General features: G+C 36.5%; 2 protein-coding genes across 2 annotated transcripts; one reads left to right on the top strand and one right to left on the bottom strand.

Annotated features, from left to right (window-relative positions):
* Window positions 1–148: 148 nt before the first annotated feature.
* On the top strand, window positions 149–11,797 carry LOC101740903 (BSD domain-containing protein 1-B). The gene is made up of 9 exons (XM_038018078.2): window positions 149–751; window positions 1,681–1,783; window positions 2,607–2,723; window positions 3,437–3,494; window positions 4,225–4,322; window positions 4,677–4,891; window positions 5,840–5,959; window positions 6,388–6,482; window positions 6,762–11,797. The coding sequence occupies exons 1-9, from the start codon at window positions 741–743 to the stop codon at window positions 7,133–7,135; spliced, it is 1,191 nt and encodes a 396-aa protein (XP_037874006.1). The 5' UTR covers window positions 149–740; the 3' UTR covers window positions 7,136–11,797.
* Window positions 11,798–13,526: 1,729 nt separating this feature from the next.
* LOC110386172 (uncharacterized) lies at window positions 13,527–22,175 on the bottom strand. The gene is made up of 7 exons (XM_021351673.3): window positions 22,044–22,175; window positions 21,151–21,382; window positions 18,145–18,334; window positions 17,436–17,535; window positions 16,113–16,238; window positions 14,996–15,117; window positions 13,527–13,715 (listed from the first exon to the last, which is right to left on the bottom strand). The coding sequence occupies exons 1-7, from the start codon at window positions 22,147–22,149 to the stop codon at window positions 13,560–13,562; spliced, it is 1,032 nt and encodes a 343-aa protein (XP_021207348.2). The 5' UTR covers window positions 22,150–22,175; the 3' UTR covers window positions 13,527–13,559.

Genomic DNA, 22,175 nt, shown 5'->3' with positions numbered 1-22,175 from the left:
ACTATTTTACATCAACGGAATATATTGGAAAAACTATACTTTATATTAATTCGCCTGCTGATAAATATGTATAAAATTTTACAGGGAGTAAAATATTTTATATCGACGACGATTTAATAAAATAATAATAAAAAACGTGAGATTATGCCATAAAATACTTTTAATTACGTTATTGAATCGTAAGCTACTTCGGTAGGCAGCGACTTGGTTCTGTCCCTGGCATTGCTGAAGTCCGTGTAACTCACCATCAGGTGGGCCGTACCAAACAGGTCTGCCTAGAAGTCCAATAAAAAAATTCATACAGTGTTTTTTTTTGTACAAATTAGAAATAACTGGTTTTCGAACATTTTTGTGCAACCTTCTAATTCAATTTCAATTACTCTAAGTTAATTCAAAAAGAACTCATTTACTTAGTACGATCAGACGAAAATTATTCCAAAGGTTTTTTTTTACGATATTCAAACGGAATATTTACTTTAAATTCTACAACTATGACTCATTGCTTTCAATTATTTTATCGCAGGTCAAGTGTAAATCCATTTAGAATCCCAGTCTTGCTACGTATAACGGAACAGAACCCGTCAAATCTAATGTCAACGCATAGAAAAATTTGTACCTCTGTGTCAAAATTTAATCAAAATTCAATGTAAAAACAATAACAATTTCAAATTAACTTGAAATTTAACGTGCAGTGATCCATGAACACCGAAATTTCCTGTGTTTAATACGAGAAAAGCGACATGGCGGAAAAGTGAGTGACCCCTTTAAATTCACAAAATTGATGTCAACATAGCTTATCATTAAAATCGCGATTGTAAAAGAGTTTTGTTTTTCTACGTCTTATTTGTAAACAGAAAACGTTTTATTTCTATTACGCTCATTATTGAATAAAATACTGGTATCATGTAAACAGTACATGCAATTGTATTATTATTGATTAAGCAAAACTTATAAAAATAGAAGTTGTTTGCGATACAACTGCATTTTTTACACCAGATATTGGACCTAAAACTATGACCCTGGTAGCTAACTGATGAATTTTGTCTTCAAGTTGTTTTATAGTCCCAATCACCTTGAACTTAATTTTTAAAAATTCATCTAAAAACTTTATACAATTACACAAGTTGCTTTGTCTAATAAAAATATAAATGCAAATGTAATGATTAAACAAAGGATCAAATTTTAGAATGAACAGGATCTTTTTTCAAAAACTTTGACAGGTGTCAAACTATTGCACAACCAAAGGTTACTTTGAGAAACTTTTTGACTTAATTAGTGACCTTCCTTTATATTGTACTAAGTTTGCCAAGAAGTGCGGAAGCTCCTTTTTCTATTTTTCAATTTAAATATTATTGTGTTCCTTATTTTAATTCCAATTAAACCCATAGATATCACAAAGAGAAATATAAGTCTCAACTTCAGAGATTTAAACATGAATACTACAGATTTTAGTTTTGTTCCTGATCAGTTAGCAGTCAGGATCTGGTTGTATTTATTCTTGTCGCTAGTATTTCTGAGACCCATAACAGCTTTGGGTTTTGAATGTTTAACAGCTGTTGTACGTTGCAAACTTCACAACTACTTTGCAGCAAAAGAGGCTGGATTGTAGTACCTACACATGCAGACTCTCTATGCTATTATTATTTTGGCTTTACTAAATGCAAAAACAACTTTGGACAGATCAACTGATTCAAGTGCGAGTGAGGCAAGCAGCTCGCAAATCAGCGATGAAAAGCAGTCCGGTAACTGGTGGGACTCTTGGTTGTCATCTGCTAAAACTAAAGTAAGTCCTCGAAAATAACTATATTAATACAATAATATGATAGATGAAAGAAAAATGGAAACAAATCTTTTTTTTTTTTTTCTATACCTTATTTATATTACTTAGTATTTATTATTACTATAGTTACTAAAGTATAGTAATAATAAATGTAATAATAAACTATATTACTAAAGTTTTATTTTTCGTTTACTCCAGTGTGAAATATTCACATATAATATTCATACTAATACAATCTCACTATTTGAAATTATGAGAAATCTTTTCTTTGTGTCTAACAAATAACAAAGGCAGTAGGCAAAGTTGATAGTAGCTCCTTAATGATGCATAACAATTAATCATACAATATGCTTCAACTAATAATTATAATTTTCAGTTTTATTGTACCAATTAATGAATTAATTATTATTATTTGCCATAAAAATATTGAGACTTGACTACAATTATAAAACCTCTCATCATATTCAGCAGTACCAGTTTAGGAATTCAGAACCTTCATACTACCTTTTTTTTTTCCTACCTAAGCTGATAGCCTTGAGAGGCTATATCAGCGTCGCCTTAACTAGTAGGTAAGCTCACGGGGCTCAAACCTGATGACGTTGCTAACACGAACCCTAGCAAGAGCCGTGCTTCGCAGAATCTACCACCGGATCGGAAACGCGACCCACTGAGAAGATCCGGCGAGAAACTCAGTGGGCTGTGCCTGTGGGTTAATTTACTCGTCGAGCCCTTCGTCGCAAGCGACGGGTTCGACGAGAACGATGACCGATATACTACCAGTAATTGTAATCAATATAACAGTAATTGTATCTCATTCATGTTTCAGTCTGCAGAAGTGTATACAATGGTGAAGAAAGACCTCGACGAAATAGGCAGTGCTGTTAAATGTGAAGCAAGTCATGTTTTCAGCACCACATCCAATGTTATAGGCAAGACTCTGAAGGTAAGACTCCATAGTAATAATATAAAAGAAAGTACATATTAGTGCAATTGTATGTAATTGCGCATTGTATTGTACCCATGAGGGACTACCATTTTTTTTTTCTATAAATTGTCAGATAGATACACCATAAATGGGGAAGTTTTCTAATTCATTGTGTAGCGAGTCTGAGTGCGGCCCTGCGCTGAGTACGGCCCTGCGCTGGAGCATCACACTATATATAATATTTGTCGGTACTCGCAAAATGTTTTCATTCGGTTGAGTTCGAGACAAAACATACGCTGGTGCTTCGCTATTAACATTTGTATTATTTGATCGCTATTTAATTAAATATGAAATTGTAATTAGTGGTATCATTTCACTGCAACAAAACTATAGTTGGTAAGACAATTGTAAGGTATTTGAAATGCTTAGTATTTTAGTGTCTACAAGGGCATACATTAAAATTTCTAAAGTAGAATTAAATAATGATGTCATTATTGAATAGTGTGCTCTGTCTCTCTTGTATAATATTATGGAATAAGTATTAATTAGTTTATTTCTTTGAGACAGACGTATTGGTAACATACAATATAAAAATTTTAAGCTAAAATTGGGACTACACAATGTAAGAAAAACTAACAACAGAACTACTGATAAAACTGTACAAATATTAGACTAGAATATTGTTGAGTGTCTCAGTTTGTTTAACTGAAGCTATGTCATTTCTTTTTCAGTTGGATGTACCAGAGTCACCTGCTAATGCTATGAAAAAGAGTATCAGCACATTCATCGGTAACATGTCTCATTTTTTCTCATTTATTAATTCATCTCACACAAAATCTTAAACTACACATCTCTTTTGTAGAAAGTAATTATACAGTTGACATTACTGAAGTTGAAAGTATCTGAAGTAGTAGTATCTATTTATATCCATCAGCTTCTTGATAATGATTGAGAAATATGAATGCCCTATCTATACTGTTGCGGTCATAAAATTAAGAACGATTTGAAGTTCTAGATTTTTTTTATCAAAATTATATCATGTGTAGTTATGTTTTCGTTCTTAGACTTAACTAATTTTGTTGTTAAATAGCCACATGAAAGCAATCTGGATTAGGCATAAAATCGCTAAAGATTTTTTTGTAAACTACATTTTTCTATTTATGAAAAATTCAATTAGTAATGAATCTGGGGAAACTAAGGGACTAACTAATTAAAAACGATTCAAGAAAGTGATCTAGGGTAGTTTCATATAAAACTTAGACCAAATAAATCACGTTAATGTGAAGAGTGGGTATATATTGCGAATAAGGTTAATTATATGACCACCACTGTATATAAAATATGTATAAGATGAAGTGACAATATTACACGCTCATGATCACTCATTGCGTTTAAGCTGTGTGCTGGAATACTGGCGAGAAACGCTCTTTCTATTTATAGTTTTAATTATATTCCAAAACAGCCATTCCTCTACCATGCAAATCGGAATGCTTCGATTATACCAAGATTTAAATTTTAGGTCAAGTGAGTACGGTCCTGAATCCGGAGCCAGATGATGAAGACGACACAGAAGTTATACTGTCCTCCGGTGACACTACCATGCTGTCAACGTACAAGGTAAGGCCTTATTCACATGTGCTTGTCAGTCGTAAACGATAGTAATAGTGATTTTTTTTTATTGCCCTTGTAGGCAGACGAGCATACGGCCCACCTAATGGTGAGTGGTTACCGTCGCCCATGGACTTCAGCAATGCCAGGGGCAGAGCCAAGCCGCTGCCTACCGCAATAGTAGTAGTAAAACTTTATCGAATATATTGAAAAAAAAAAACCTTACGAATTTATAGGTTGTCTCATTTTTCTTCAGTACTTAAATGTAAGCCAGATAAGGTTCTACTTAACCCTTATAATTAATTGATAAGAGCTTAATTGACAAGGGCCAAAAGTTAAATTAAGTTTTTCATTACACTATAGAAAGAACTAGAAGCTCTACAGCGCGTGGACGCTACCTTCATAGTGCCGGCCTACAGTCCAGAGTTTGAGGCTTGGAAGGCCAGCCTTGAGACATCCGAGGCCGGTATAGTGTCGCCGGTGTCGGCCGCCAGACGCCTCAACTCGAATCCCGTGCTGAAAGCGCAGTACGACAAGCTTGTGCCGGATGCGGTCTCACACGATGAATTTTGGGAACGGTAAGTTGAGAGAGAGAGAGAGAGAGGACATACTTTATTGCACACCAAAATACAATTAACATTAGAAAACAGTCAACAAGCAGATACGCTTATATAATAGGCGGTTTTATCGCTGAAAGCGATTCCAAATGTATGAAGACACGAACCTTCATATTAAAATTTTTAAGAAATTTTATGACCTGGTAACTAAGACCTTTAGGTCATATCTTATTAGGTATTAGGTCATGTCTTAATTTATATTCATATTTTTATGAAAAATGAGAATATCGCGTGAAATTAAATGAAATGAAGATGAAAATGATTAATTTGAAACATTAAATCAACTGGGATGAAATTAAATGAAATGAGATGATATGGGATGAAATATTATCAGTAAAATGGTGGTCATTTACTGAGATTTTTTTAATGGACTTTTTAGAAGATCTCGAGAAATTACGTCCAACGGCTTTGTTTCATTTTCCCACATTTGTGCACTTTCACAGATATTAGACAGTTAATAAACCACCGTTATTACACATTTAAACCTGAAGAAACACTAAATAGACAAATAAAACCAATCACACAACTTCACTCCTCGCGTTCCCGCCAAAAAGTCCTAACCGTAGTACAGATTATACTAGTCACACAGATTATACTTGCGCAAAGGCTTACACCAAACAGCCTCGATTGTTTTTTAATTCTTTGAGTACCTATATGCTATAAATGATTTAATACTAAATTAAAATCAGTTGCATAAACTATCGACATTACGGTGACGAGATAAAGAGGGTCTCCCTAAGTATGTTTTATTATTAATACGCTTGAGACATTAGGTTGCAAGTTCAATTTTGTTGTTTAACTGCTGTGCCTCTCTTCTCAAAACTTGACGTTCGGCTGTAGATATTGACACGACTCACCCGAACTTCTAGTATACACTTGTATGTGAGTTTTATTAATATACTTTTACAGGTACTTATTCCGTGTAGCCCTACTTCAAGATAAGCTGGCCGCAGCCTCTCGCAAGCAAACCATCGAGGAACCCACCAATGACCCCGTAATGGCGAATTTACCATTAGAATCACAGCCACAGTGAGTTTTTTTTTTAACGCTTTTGCAGACGAAAGGATATGGTCTAAAGCCTGAAACGGCCATTGTATTACTATCGAACGGTACGACTGTACCGGTGTTCGAATCTCGCAAATTATTACCGATTTGTCTAATGAATTTTACACTGGACTGATTTTCACGAATAATTCGATGAAACTCTCGTAGATTTGTAAAGCGTAATTACTGAAGGTATTATGAGCTAGTACCTACAGGCAGATTTATCTTTGTAATTAAACGTCCGCGCTGTTTGGTATTAACATCAACAATTCGTTTTTTTTTAAATCTAACTTCAATTAAGTTTACTCCATTCAAATAGCTGAAGAATTTTTTTCTTCGTGATATTATTTCCAAATTTTAAACTTTAATATGTATAAAGATATGGATGTGCGAATTAAATTATTATCTTTCAGAACTCCCGAAAAAGTTCCAGAAAAAGTTCCAATCATAGAGAACGAAAAGAATTACGAGAACGAAGACATAGACAACGTCGTCACCTGGGAGGACGGTAAGAATAAACAATGATAAAATATTTAGTTTTGGTTTCGTTTCGGATTTGTTTTTTTTATTATTATTTCATCGACGTGTAGGAGACGAAAATTTGATTTAATTTCAATTTTGTTTACTTGAAATTTGTTTATGTAACTCATATTAATTTCTCAAAATAAAACTTGTATCATTATTCCATAGCTTTTTCTTGTCATTGTGTTTGTACTGGACGCGATGATGTCGCTTTAAAAACCTCAGATTTTCTTTTTTTTTGCTTCTTTTTCCGATAACTCCACAGAAGACTTCGCTCATGACGTAGAACTGACGGAGGAACAGCAAACTCTGCTTCTAGAGGAATACGAGAGGGAGATCGCTTCGAAAAAACTCGCAAAACAGAACACGACATGCGACTCAGTCAACAACAACAATAACAAAGCGGATAATCCAACGAAAAAGTCCACGAACAAGACCACAGATAACATGAACAACAGGAACATAGACAAAAACAAACATGGCCGCACACCGGAAAAGGCGGGAAAACTAGACCCGTGCGGCAACAATCTGGTCGAAGACTATTTCGCTGATAAGGAAGTCAAAGATGACGCCAGTGCCAATTCGGACGAGAGCTGGGAGAAAGATTTCGAAATTGACGATGTCAAACAGAAAGCATGAATAATTCCAGCCCTAGTGTTGTAGTAATGATGCCGGCCGCACACATATGTCCTATAAGTCTGTATGAATGTTGGATTTAGAAGAGGGAACTCGAATCAAACACTAGTGACGAGAGCGATCTATAAACAAATCTGTTGGACAGATGATCAAAATATATTAGGGAAGATATTAGCGTCACTCACTCACCGAGTTTCAAAAGCCATAACACTTTTATTAGACAAGATTGTTCCTCACTTATCGGCCGCTCATATTCGAGAAGCTTCTACAGATTCTAAAGAATCATGAGAGCAATAACTAGTAACTAATTTGGCTCGAAATTAAACTGCGTGTCCGATGTCAAATATGCATATTTTCTTTCAATAATATGATGTTATTGCCGTTTCCATAGACCTCACAATGAGAGACCTTGCCTTCCTTGATAAACAAAAGATGATTTCTCAATTCTTGTGATTGTACAAAAGCGGTAATTCAAATCGGAACCATGGAAATAAGCAGAATGAGGGCTAGCAACAGACTCCATTAGTAACTAAGGCTAAAAAAAAATTTGAGCTAAGTATGATAAGAGTAATCCACTATATTAATAAAGCAGTCGAATAAAAGTTTGTGTGTTTATATATTTTGTGATTGCCCCGTCAAAGCTCAGCCATAATGCACATTTGACGGTACACGCGTATGGCAAACTTTAGTCTCTGCCGATGCGAGCAAGAAATTGAAAGATTATAAACATTTAAACCCAACCTCTAAACTAACATTCATACAGGCTTCCATCGACGTGTGTATAATATAAATAAAATAAAAGCCATTCTTAAATATTGAAAAATGTATTTTGATGAAGCTATTCTCGAACTTGTATATAAGCAAGCTGCATGACTGATGAACAATATATTATACTAACGTTCAACATATGTACAGAGTGGAAATGTGTTATGAAATACAATGCAAAAGAGAGAATCGCTAAAACCGCCTTCCGTAGAGATTCGGATGATACAAGATTGCATTTGGTTACATTCAAATGGGTTAATTAATTATTTTTTCTTTTATACTTCCACTTTAGGCCGCCTTAGGTACCGGCAACATACACTGCCTATGAGGTATGAGACGAAATCAGATACAGATAGATATATTTTTTTATCCTACCTATTAGCTGGTAGCCTAAGAGGCTAATCCAATTACGCCCGGGCGGGTAGGTGAGCTTACGGGCTCAACCTGAGAGAATTTGCTAACACTAATCCTAGCAAGAGCAGTGCTTCGCAGAATCAACCATTGGACCGGAATCGCGACCCACTGAGAAGATCCGGCGAGAAACTCAGTGGGCTGTGTGTATTGGTTAACTACTTATCGCGCTGCTTAGAGGTAGACTTTACCTTATGCAGGGATTATTGTTTGCGGTAGATTTTTCCCTCATTCCCGTTTCTGTCGCGAAGCAGTCGAAGCGTTTCGGTGCGAAGAGTCTGTTAGCGGTTAAACTGCACAATAGAAACTTCGGTCTTAAGTTTCAAGACGGAAAACGGTCTTGACCTTGTAATGTCTGTGGGTTGAGCTCATTCCCCCATATACGCGATAAGAAAACACCGATCAAATGATATATCTTCAACAGGTAAATCGTACGTAAATCTATAGTAGCTCAGTAAGAGCCCAAGAAAACATTTGTTACCCATTCAGTGTGCTTAGTGCGAGTTTTTTAACGTTCTCGATAACGTAAAAGTTAGCTTATATTTGTATGGAATGGGATCGTTTGCGTACGTTTGCCGCTAGGGGCGCTGTTCCAACTGCATACAAAATTTGATTACCTTTACCCTATCGACAACGTTAAGAAACTTGCACTAAGCACACAGATACCCATCCAGTAAAGTTAGATTCTTCTCGAACCCGTCGCTTGCGACGAAGGGCTTGGCGGGTAAATTAACCCCCAGATGCAGCCCACTGAGTTTCTCGCCGGATCTCCTCAGTGGGTCGCGTTTCCGATCCGATGGTAGATTCTGCGATGCACGGCTCTTGGTAGGGTTCGTGTTAGCAACAACGTCAGCTTTGCAACGTTATGCTGACATAACCTCTCAAGGCTATCAGCTTAGGCAGGAAAAAAAATTATTAGAAAGGCTACCGAAAAAACAGTATTTGGTGAGTTAAAAAAAATTAAATTTTGTACATATATTTTTTATTTAATCAGGAATTGTGTGCAGGATTTTGTAGTCTCGAATTTTCGGTTCCCGTAACACAGGAGAAAATGCTAATTTGAGTCCGTTGCATGCGATTAATAATTTCAGTAGATAATATTTTTTGTTTAGATACTAAAAGATTAGGCCGTTCGGTGTTTGATATAATAATTTGTTTCATAAGTCACTTACACTCTGCATTGAAAGTGTTAAGTGCACATTAAAATTTAGAATGTTAAGTTTTTGTACCTACCTACCTACGGCATTTATTTAAGCGTCTCAGCAAAAGAATATGTCCATGGTAGAATTAGAATTTATTCAGTGTTAAAGCCTGAGCGCTTTTTTTTGGTTACATTTCTACTAAAGTTGAAAATGATCTACCGTAACTATGTAAAGAGTAAATTGTAATGCATTTACGTGAAAAATTCCAAATCAGTATTAGATTTTTAAAAAAAACCTTATTGAACGCAAAAATATCGGATGGGGTGTAAAGTTATCGTTCTCAAATACGCAAAGCAAAGATGTTTCCTAATAAGACAATATTGAAAAAGGCGATTGAAAAATTACAATTCATTGACGGCTTTTTCATTGCGCGCAGTGTAACACAAAAACAAATGAACTGGTACGTGAGGTCAACGAACCTCGGTATAATCTTTTTCACTGTGCAGATTAATGAAATATTGCTTGTTTAAAACGAAAAGTATTTATTTTTAGCTAACATTATAATCAATTTGGTTAACTAATAAATATTATAAATGAATTATTTCTACAATACAGTCGCAAACTGCCACTACATTTAAACATCGACAATAAAAAATATAGAATCGATGAATGACAATCAACCATGGACAAAAATAATTATTGAGTTACTAACCTTTTTATAGTTTGTTTTTTTTTTTTACAATAAGCCATTCCATACAATAGTTGTTGTTGTTGTTGAAAAAAACATAATTTTCACGTTTACATTTTAATTGGACAACATATTTATTACAATAAATGTTTCATGTTCAATTCCTGTCATTAATTAGGTTTCATTACGATAGAATACGAATTAAGCCCTAGATGCAATTTCTTTTAGTAATTAGTGTATGTACCTATCAATAAGGAAGTTTTATTGTTTTGAATTTAGGTAATCGGCATTCGAAGTGTGATATCCCATCAGCGTTTATTAAAGGACTGCTTTTCGTAAATAATAAAAAAAAAAAGTTTTGTATATTCACGTACAAATTTAGATCAATAGTTTTTTTTTTCTACAACAAAATATGTAGCGCGTATACGTTCGAGAAATACAGAGTGCTTAGTGCGATTTTCTTAACGTTCTAGAGAGGGTAAAAGTTAACCCAATTTTGTATGCAGTTGGAACAGCGCCCCTAGCGGCAAACGTACGCAAACGATCCCGTTCCATACAAATATGAGTTAACTTTTACGCTATCGAGAACGTTAAATAACTCGCACTAAGCACACAGGTTCGGTTTAATCATCGTTAACAGTTGCAACACTAATAAGCTTCACTTGTCTTAGCTATGATGAAGTGAATTGTTGTTACTCTATCTATGATTTAAAAAAAAAAAAAATTGCATGGAGGTTGTTCATATAGTCGTATTTTTAATTAGACGAAGTCAACTGACGTTTACTGTGCTATCAGTTTTTGATGAAATAAAAATAGTGTTGTGACAAAGTGAATGATTGAAAAAACTCCTGAATTAATGAAATTGCCTCGATTGTCTAGTGAACAGTTAGTGTGAACTGCCGATATCGGGTACGGGGTTCGAATTTTAGTCGTGCTTTGTACATACTAACGAGTTTTCGACGATTATGTTCCTATAGTATCTACCTATACTGAATACAGACTGTTTTAAACATTAAGGAAAACATTGCGAGGAAACTTGTAAGATTGTCCTATTTTCAATACATCATATAGTTGAAATTATAGATGTATAAAATATAACAATTATAGGTAGGTAATGAAAATAAAAAAAGTGATTGTAGTTACATATTACTATTAACATATATTATATTGGAGCACTTTAATACAATTTTATTGTAAAATAGAAATATTCTTTTATAGTTTGAAATGATTAACTCTTCACACTCATTGTTCATTCATGTGATTGAACGAGAACTGAACACATCACTATTACTTTAAATATGGCAACATTACAAAGTGATATTAGCTACTGTCAGCTGGCTTCGTCTAATTAAAAATACGACTATAGAACCAGTTTTAAAAAAGCAATGCTTTATATAAAGTGCCTTAAAAATGTTTGCGCTAACAACATTGAGAGAACGTATATGTCTGCATTAAACTTGAAAAATTTTGGCTGTCGCGTATAAAATTATCTTGTGCAATAAAAATATTATACGATTTAGCTCTCGGCCACATTGTTTTCATCTAAATAAATATATTTTAGGTTACGTCTCGACACTCAATGTACACTGAGTTTCATGTTTAGATATCGTTATGTTTGTGTAAATTATGACTATGAATAAAAGTTATAAAAAATGGTAAGATGTGTTTTAATTTTAATTAAACGGTGCCAATCGAATGTTAATAGGCTGCGAAGCCTGAGCACTCGTGAGCTCACTTTACAGGGTATATTTTATATTACGTTGTCCAATCTCTAATTTATGGACAAGTAATCAATATACACGAATTACAATACTCAATAAAAAGGGCTAAAAACGAAAATTATATGTTTTAAATTTATTTTTTATTGCATATGTGGATGTGGATGGACCAGCTCACAGCCCACCTGATGTTAAGTGGTTACCGAAGCCCATAAACATCTACAGCGTTGATGCCGCTTGAGATGTGTTCGAAGGTCTCAGTATAGTTTACTAGTGGTAGGACCTCTTGTGAGTCCGTGCGGGTAGGTACCACTACCCCACCTATTTCTGCCGTGAAGCAGTAATGCGTTTCGGTTTGAAGGGTGGGGCAGCCGTTGTAATTATACTTGAGACCTTAGAACTTATATCTCAAGATGGGTGGAGCATTTACGCCATAGATGTCTATGGGCTCCAGTAACCACTTAACACCAGGTGGGCTGGGAGCTCGTCCACCCATCTAAGCAATAAAAAAAAGTTACAACGGCTGCCCCACCCTTTAACCCGAAACGCATTACTGCTTCACGGCAGAAATAGGCAGGGCGGTGGTACCTACCCGTGCGCACTCAAAAGAGGCCCTACCACCAGTAATTACGCAAATTATAACTTTGCGGGTTTGACTTTTATTACACAATGTTATTCCTTCACCGTGGAATTCAATCGAGAACATTTGTTAAGTACGTATTTCATTAGAAAAATTGGTACCCGCCTGCGGAATTCGAACACCGTTGCATCGCTCGACACTAATGCACCCGACGTTTTATCCTTTAGGCCACGACGACTTATATAACTTGATCTACACTTCAAATACCTTTGATTGTGTATGGCAACCCTAACTTCGTGCTTTATGACTATCACATGTTTTAATGGTCCCTACTATCCTTTTCTTGACTATTGTCTTTTAGCTATAAGACAGCTTATTGTACTTTACTTAAGACATAATTTCTCTTAACGTTTTGTTTTATCACGAAGCATACATCGACCTCCTTTAATATTTGACACATAGCATCGTCAATCATAAAATGGTTCCTTATGATTAACCATCCTCAGTATTGTTGTTGCAAAGTACGACTGCGCGCCGCCCTTAGTTGTGTGAGTGACCAATCTGTATACGCGTCAATGTAGGCTATATGTAGATAATATAGCTACTGACCGCTCCATACCCGGTTTGAGCCCCTTGAGCTCACCTACACGTCAAGGAGAAGCTGAAATAGCCTCTCAAGGCTATCAGCATGGGTAGGAAAAATAAAAACCGCTCCGTCTGGTACACACAATAACGAAAATGTGTATTTACGATTACAACTACATATAAAGGCCACGCGCGCTCGTACTTTGCAACAACTATAGGTCATCGTCCTCGCCGAACCCGTCGCTTGCGACGAAGGGCTCAACGAGTAAACTAACCCACAGACATCCCATTGAGTTTCTCGGATCTTCTCAGTGGGTCGCGTTTCCGATCCGGTGGTAGATTCTGCGAAGCACTGCTCCTGCTAGGGCCAGTGCTAACTACACTTCTGGTTTGAGCCCCGTGAGCTCACCTACACGTCGAGGAGAAGCTGAAATAGCTTAAGGCTATCAACAGAGGTAGGAAAAAAAAAGTCGGAAACGCGGTGTGAAGAATTAAAAAAACAATAGAAACCATAGTAGATAGATTATTGTTTTATTTGTTACGAGCCTAAAGGTTTTATTGGACCGGGCTGTGGACCTTGCTGGTGGGGGTAGAAGATTGGCGGCGCCCCTTGTTTCAGATCCGGTACATCACCGGACTGCGGGTACGGGTGGTGGGGTGGAACGCCCATCCATTGTGGATACCAGTATAGGCCCTGAAAAAAGAACAATGATTAAAGGAAATGAAGTATGCTTAGCCTAATAGCTAAAAGTACTCGTTTTGTCTAATTAAGCCAGTGTTGCTATCCTAGCGAAAACACTTCCCATTCTTTTCTAATTACTTAGCTAACATCGCGATAATGAAGGAATCATCTATCTATATAAGTATTATCCAAATGAATTCCTGTTCGTTAGTCTCGCTAAAACTCGAGAACGGCTGGACCGATTTGGCTAATTTTGGTCTTGAATTATTTGTGGAAATCCAAAGAAGTTTAAAAGGTAGATAAATATGCAAATGCCCTTAATTAAATAAAAATAGCAATTTCGTTTTTCCTTTGATGTGTCCCCCGTCGGACGGACTCCTTTTGTTTGTTTTAAGTTTATTTTATACGAAAGTTTAGGTCTTTTATTTATCGATTCAGGCACGACGAAGTTTGCCGGGTCAGCTAGTATTTAATAAAGATCAATCATCGTAGGTAAGTAACAAACCGACACATTATTGGGAATATTAGTATATATGTAATCGATTTATGATAATATCGCTATAATATTATTTATTTTGCCTACAACACAAAGGTCATGAACTTCCAAAATTTCATGTTTGCAGCCTCGATGTATGTACTTACATATAGTAAGTATGTCAGAGATATTTTAATATGTATGGTATCATTGCGCCATGAAGGCTAACATTAAAAGAGAGAGAGAGTATTCTTTATTGTACACCAAAAATGAATTAAACAATGCGATACATTTATTACAAAAAGTACAATTAACTTGAAAATGCTACGGTAAAATAAATAAATGAAAGGGTAGGCAATATATATATTATTTACTAGCTTTTGCCCGCGACTTCATCCGTGTGGAATAGTTCACAAATAATGTTTTATTTTAGAACAAATTTGGTTAGCATAAAACACGTTATCGTGAACTAACCTTAACATATAGACATAATATGCTGTCGCAGACTTTTTTAGGTCTATTAAAGGGAAACAATTCTGTCATACATTATTTTAGCGAAACTTTAACCGTTTCTGCAGCGCACGCAGCGACAGCTCTCAAAAGGGAAAAAACCCAATTTTGAAACATTCTTTATTGGTGCTCCGCCTGTATTGGTCTTAGCGTGATGTTATATAGCCTATAGCCTTTCTCAATAAATGGGCTATCTAATACTGAAAGAATTTTTCAAATCGAACCAGTAGTTCCTGAGATTATCGCGTTCAAACAAACAAACTTTGCAGCTTTATAATATTAGTATAGATTGTTTTGATGAACCTACCTTATTCGCTGCACCTTGGCAGCTAAATCTGTATTCATTGACAGTTAACGGATCCAAGTAGCTGACGCCGGCTATCGATCCATAGTTTGGCGGGAACATGAACCAGCAACCATCGAGAGAATCTAAAATGTAGAATTGCAGGAGCTTTATTTATTGCTTAGATGGGTGAACGAGCTCACAGCCCACCTGTTGTTAAGTGGTTACTGGAGCCCATAGACATCTACGACGTAAATGCGCCACCCTCCTTGAGATATAAGTTCTAAGGTCTCAAGTATAGTTAGTTGTTACAACGGCTGCCCCGCCCTTCAAACCGAAACACATTACTGCTTCACGGCAGAAATAGGCAGGGTGGTGGTACCCACCCGCGCGGACTCACAAGAGGTCCTACCTCCAGTAAAACCACCGTTAGTACCACAGTTAAGTTGACTTTCAGACATTAGATGGTAGTTTCAATGGGATGTCGTGTATAATGCACAGCAGAATTCGCGGCTAAAGATTTCTGAAGATTTTATAACGTTCAATTACTACCAGTTCATAGATTTAAGAAAACTGTCAAGGAACGTTTGTGCAACAAGGCATATTATAAAGCTAAGGATTATTTACTAAATGGCACTACGTGGGAATGAGGCGTTCGCTCCTGGCCTTTTCATTTTTCATTATTATTATTATTTTTTAATTGTATTTTTGACTTATTTTTTCATTTATTTTAAATATTTTTTACTTATTTAAAAAAAAAGTAAATATTTGAAAAAAACAAAAAAAAATAAGCCCGCTGAGTTTGTTTCGCCGTTTCTTCTCAGGACTGTGGCTTTTTTTGGAACCGGTGGTAGAGTTAACATGGTTATTTATATTTTGACATTCAACAAGTGTGTTATACTGACATCTATGTTGAAATAAATGATTTTGAATTTGAATTATAAAATACAGTGAAGACTGTGATTGAAATATCAGAAGATATTTTATTATAATATTATACCCGAAATTCCTAATGAAAGACTAATATCACAAAAGATAGAACTTCTTAATATTAGAACAGCTATATAAGTCAATTCTTTTAGAAATAAGATATCGACAAATATTTTAGAAACTTCACTGAATTATTGCCGATCCAACTTACAAGTGATATTGGGGTTGAAGTCGGTGTTCGGGTCCGTTGTCACTCGGAACGCTTCGGTTGTTTGTTCAATGAAAGGAGGTATAGGAGACAGACCCCTCCCAGGATCGCCGGGTATAATGAATGGACCTATCAAAAGTTTAACAATTTAACTGGGCATCGGGGTATTACGAAGTCTGATATACCTTTCTTACAGTTGATAAAGTAGGAATTTCGATTGTACTTGGTCGATGAATGAGGTTACGACCCGGTATTCAGGTCTTTTTTTATTGTTTAGATGGGTGGCCAAGCTCACAGCCCAACTGGTGGTATGTGATTACTGGAACCCATAGACATCTACAACGTAAATGCGCCACCCACCTTGAGATATAAGTTTTAAGGTCTCAGTATAGTTACTTTTAGTTTATATTGAATTATAGACACTACAACCTGAATGCCACCCATCTTTGAAACATAAGATTAAAGTTCTTAATATATCGTATACCTTTCTTACAGTTGATAAAGTAGGAATTTAGATTGCACTTAGTAGATGAATGAGGTCACGACCCAAACGGTGTTCAGTATTCAATTATAGACACCCCAACCTGAATACCACCCATCTTGAAACATAAAATTAAAATCCTTATTGTATCGTATTATGGCTGACCCGTCATACAATCTGGAACGCATGACTGCTTGCCCATACGGGTTCGTACCACCAGTGAACACACTAAATTTGAAAAAATGTTCGCTCTGCTAAACCTTTCGGATATTTTATAAATATTTATTTGGTAACTTTTAAATTTATTTATCAGTTACTTTGGGCTGTTATGTCAACTATGTTTTTGAAAAACGGCTATTTTATTAGATAGGGAATCAGGCCCTTAATATCTTTCAACTTTGATGAACGATCCCAAAATGAACTCATCACGCATTGCAATCATAAATAATATGTGTAATTTATTGCAAACCCAACTATATATTTATGTTACATCAAACTTTTCTGTAGGTGAACCGATTTTAATGATTCTATTTTAACTTGAAAGTTGTTGCTTCTCCCAATTCCCCACTTTAATAAATTTAAAAATAAACTTATCGAGATCTAACCTATCGCTTTGGAGCTATGTATCATTATGCATATTTTATTACCTCAGATTACATCGATAATATTCGTATTTTATGAAGTTGAGGTCAGTTTTTCCTGTTTTCTAATTTTTTGCATTACAAGTATTTTAACATTATTTATAATTAATACAGAAAATTTCTGTGGGAAATTAAATTCTTTTTTTCATACCAGTACACGATCCAAAGTAAGGTGTTGAAGCATTAAGGAATAAATCTTCATACCTCCGTAGAAGTTGGTGTTGTTCCATTCGCATACGTGGTGATCACATTGCAATGGTGATGATTTTTCTTTTGTGTAATAAGTGTGACCGTTGGGGAGTGACTGCAAATGTGTTTAAATAAAGCAATTTAAATCTGGTCTCTGATAACGCAAGTCAAAACCTTTTCCGAATTACAACGCTAATAGAGTGTGTAATCATTATTAAGCTTGTATGTATGTATGTATGTCTTAAACCAACTAACTGCATATCAAGACAGGACTCTGCTTCGCCACGCACTCGAGTACTTCGGTCATATTGCTCGGAAAACACCCGATAACCTAGAGCGACTATTCGTGACAGGTAAGATCGAGGGAAAGAGACCTCGTGGGCGCAGTCCGACAAGGTGGTTCGATCCAATCCGCACCAGACTAGAAATCCCATTCCATGAAGCCTTTCATGCGGCCAATGATCGGAGGCGCTGGAGGGACATTACAAGGAGTAAAATCCTGTCGAAATATAATGGCCACGACCATCAGTAGTAAGGAAACTACGCGAGGAGGAGATTACCAGATCACTCCACCCGATGAGATTATGGAATGATATGTGGCGAGAGGAAATTGAGCACACAAAATAACCCTACAAGAGGACTTCCAAAAAAAGGACCAGAAAGGCATTGGTCGGAAGGCCTGACGCAAAATTGAACAAAAACAAAAGTTTGAAACATCCCATACCAATAAATAATCATAATGCCTGAACCGTATTCCTTGAATGTTAAAGTCCAGTATGAAAGAGCCCGACGTTATGATACAAGACGCTGCAGTCAGCGGAGGTAGTTTGTAAGTTTCTGTACCGCATTTCACTATTGCTTTGGGAAGTGTAGAGATATCACGGACGTGTTGAAGGCCTTTCTTGAACGGAAACCTGAAAGACAATTTGAATTTTACAAAGGAAATTTATTATTTATGCTGGACTGTAAAAGGCAGCTACAAGTAACCCTTTTTTGTTGGCACAACATTGAGTATAAAGAGTAGACTATGATTTAATGAAGTACCAAAACAAGACATTCCGAATGCTACTGGCTTTCAGCAGACACAGTAAAAGATTCCGTCGGAATTAACGTTTACAATTTCTTTTTGTTTTCGTCTTTTCTTTAGCTTCCTTTTTTATTTTATGGTTCTTAATTATTAGCAATTATTTTTTTGCCTTTTTTTGGAAGTCACCGTTGCTAATGGATATCAGCAAAGTCCAGTGCACAACCAAGTTGCTACCTAGAAATTTGTAAAAAGTATAAAGTGACACAGTACTAAACAGACATGACGCATTATGAAATGTTTAATGCTGTGGAATCGATTCACGGATACCCGGTCCGGGGGGTAACAAACCGGGTTATGTCGGACTCCGGTGGCTCCCGAAAGTAAGAGGGAGACGAGGAGACGAGGCCAAGGTCCTCCACCTCCCCGAATTCCTCGCAGGAGACTACGCCTTGAAAAAGGCGCGCGAGGCGCTCGCCCCGCATAACCAACTACCGATTAAACCCCATCGAGCTCCACCACATCGGCTACACCTGACCTATCGAGCTCCACCACACCGGCTACACCAGACTTTTGGCGCGCACTGTGGTACCGTAGGTCTACCTTCGCTTGTGCCCGTCCTGATGATAAGACGGGATTTCATCTCCGGGAATATCCCGAAGGACGTCGTCTCGGAAAACACACCGTGGGATTATGACGTGGTCCTAAAAATGGCAGGCTTCGTCGTGTCGTCTTTAGTAATTATTATTTGTTTATTATCAGTTGAACAAACCGACAAATGTTTTATTGTATTTATATAACATACGAAACGAAGATTGTCAACATCAGTTGCATCATTAACAACATTATTTTAACGCCATCCGATCGAACATGATGTAAATATCTGATGTTCATTTTGATCAACATTTCTTCAAATTTATGACTTTCATAATTTTTCTTTTGTCTTACAGGAAAAATTTGGTGTTAATTTTAGTGTACCAATGGACCACTGTATCCTGTTTTCCTTGGGCTGTTAACGCAATGAGATGGATCGATCTGTCTGGACTGCAGGAATCTAAGTTGTACGATATGGACATTTGGTTCGACAGAGCCGTTGCTATATCTCTAGACCTTCCAGACCATTCAGGAAAAAACGTCAAGAAAGACCACGTAACTGTAGCCACAGGTGTATTCATCACCAACAGACTGATCCTAACTTCTTACAATGCTTTCAGACATTTAACAAAGATAAAGACGGCACGAAAGTCAATGATAATTAGCATACTCGTGAAGAGGAAGTTTATAAATTTCGCTAAAGTACAATATACAATGATGTACAGAAATATAGCGTGTGCGCGACAAGTTATTCCAATGAGAGATTCGGATATACCAAACGATCTATGGCACGGAATAAATCGCACATTCAGTCCAATCCACGACCTTATGGTCATACGCATAAATAAGAAAATAACCTTTCTGGATCCGAATCCCAAATTATATTCCTTCGATTTGTACAAAACAAAAGGAATCAGCGAAAAAAATGCCGGACCATTATTGACTCAGATCGCACAACCCGATCAGCCCATAGGCAGAGACATCAAATTTGCCTCTTTAGGTCACATAGATGATCAACAAATATTTACCAATCATCAGTTAAGATCGACGAAGTATGATCCAGAGGATAATGTTTTAGTGGCTTGCGACCAATGGCTGCCACGACAGTGGGGCTATTTTATATGCGTAAATAATATTTACGAATATGAATACTTGGCTTCTGGTGCTATCTTGGTTTATAACCGTACCGTTTATGGTATAGGCAGTTTTTCTCTGAATAAGGGGAAAGGTGGGGTGTTAGTGTTCACAGATGTAAGGGCTTATTATCGCCTACTTTTTAAAACTTGTACGCACAATGATCAGATAGTTTGAAGTGTTCAATTTTATGTAGATGAATCACGGCTATACATCTATATCTATACAGTGCAGTAACGTAGTGTAAGAAATTATATTAGATGACATTACGTTTGCTTTGTACATTTCTTAATACTAGAGGTCCCGCAGTAGTCGAAATTCGACTATAATTAATTGAAATTGTAAGTTTGTATACTATTATGATTGTATTTTATACTTCTATAATCACAAATTTCGCCAAGACTACACTATAAAAAATATTAACAAAGACAAACAATATTTATTCTATTCTCAATTTGACAACAAACGTCAAGAACAAAAGTTTGACAATAAATAGTATGCATGCGTGTGTGCGTAAAATACATGGTATGTAGTGTGTGTAATGTTTTCTTTATTGGTTTAATGTATCTTTTATGCATTATTTAAAAAAATATTAGCATTGTGCACTTCTTCTCTATATTCTCTATAAGTGTGGAAAATTTCATACTCCTCCGTCCGCGCAATTTTCGTAAAAAGGGATACAAAGTTTTTGTTTCACGTATTAATATATAGATGAATCTGTTCGGAATTTTTACTTGAATATAGCCGACACTTTAATCTTACGCGTCAAAAATCACGGCGGATTTCTCATCAAGGCGTGTCTGTTTGTATAGCCAATACTTCATCTGCCTAAGGCAAACATATCGAAAAACATGCTGATTTACAAATTGACCTCCTAGCAAACAACACCGTCTTGATGGAGGGGCTTTCCCTTCCTTTTATACTACTATTAGCGTTATCTAAGCCTTTGATTTGGTTCTAGAGAAACAATTGACTTACCTGAAAATACATATGCCGAGATGGCACTCTAGTCCGTGTATGTAATTGTCCATCTGAAACACGACTGTAGGGTCTTCCTCGAGGTAATAATGCTTGTCGTCCATGAAATGAATGAAGCCGAGAAAGTGGAAGGCGCGACTCTTGCAATACGGCGCAAAACCACGACCCATGTTATAGATGTCGCTGTACAACTCCGAGACAAAGAGGTACACGTTTTTCCCACAATAGAACTCTGTATTGATAATAATAATAATATTACACTTTATTTAACACCACATGTACAGAGTAAGCATATAAAACAAATAATAGTCGGTGACATAAATTGGCGGCTTTATCGGTGAAAGCGATCTCTTCCAGGCTACCTTGCAGGGAGAGGAATAAGCGAACTGGACGGCGCTATATCTTAATAAACTTACAGAAAAATATATACTTATATACACATGATACAATAATGATACAGCTTAATGAAATGAAACATGATTTTATACACGTTCCTATGTGTTTGAGTCTTAATGGTACAATGGGACATTAGCAGTACAGAATACAGCCATAATTTGACGCTAGTGGGCGGCGTTCGCGCCGTTCCTATGAACTGGTTTTTCTTTTTTTACCTATTTTAGTAACCTCAAGGGGTTATTCTAGATTCACCGAACTATTAGGTGAGCTCGCGGGGCTCAAATCGGAAGTGCTGCCTGGCCCTAGCAAGAGCCGTGCTTCGCAAAATCTACCACCGGATTGGAAACGCGACCCACTGAAAAGATCCGGCGAGAAACTCAGTGGGCTGTGTCTGTGTGTTAATTTACTCGTCGAGCCCTTCGTCGCAAGCGACGGGTTCGGGATCATAGGATTAAATTTATATTGATTTTATGCCTTCTCGTCGATACGCAACGTACCTTGACTCAAATAGAATTCCGCCGGAACCGCTCCGCCGGAAACAGAATTGTAAGTTGTAACTCTCTCAGTTTTAATAGCGTTGTGGTTGTCGTACATCGTCAACATATTATCTATGGCGTCATCTAATGCTA

Source organism: Bombyx mori, chromosome 20, assembly GCF_030269925.1.
Source record: "Bombyx mori chromosome 20, ASM3026992v2".
Taxonomy (NCBI): domain Eukaryota; kingdom Metazoa; phylum Arthropoda; class Insecta; order Lepidoptera; family Bombycidae; genus Bombyx; species Bombyx mori.
The sequence above is the reverse complement of the archived record's forward strand: the minus strand, read 5'-3'. Positions and strand labels throughout refer to the sequence as shown.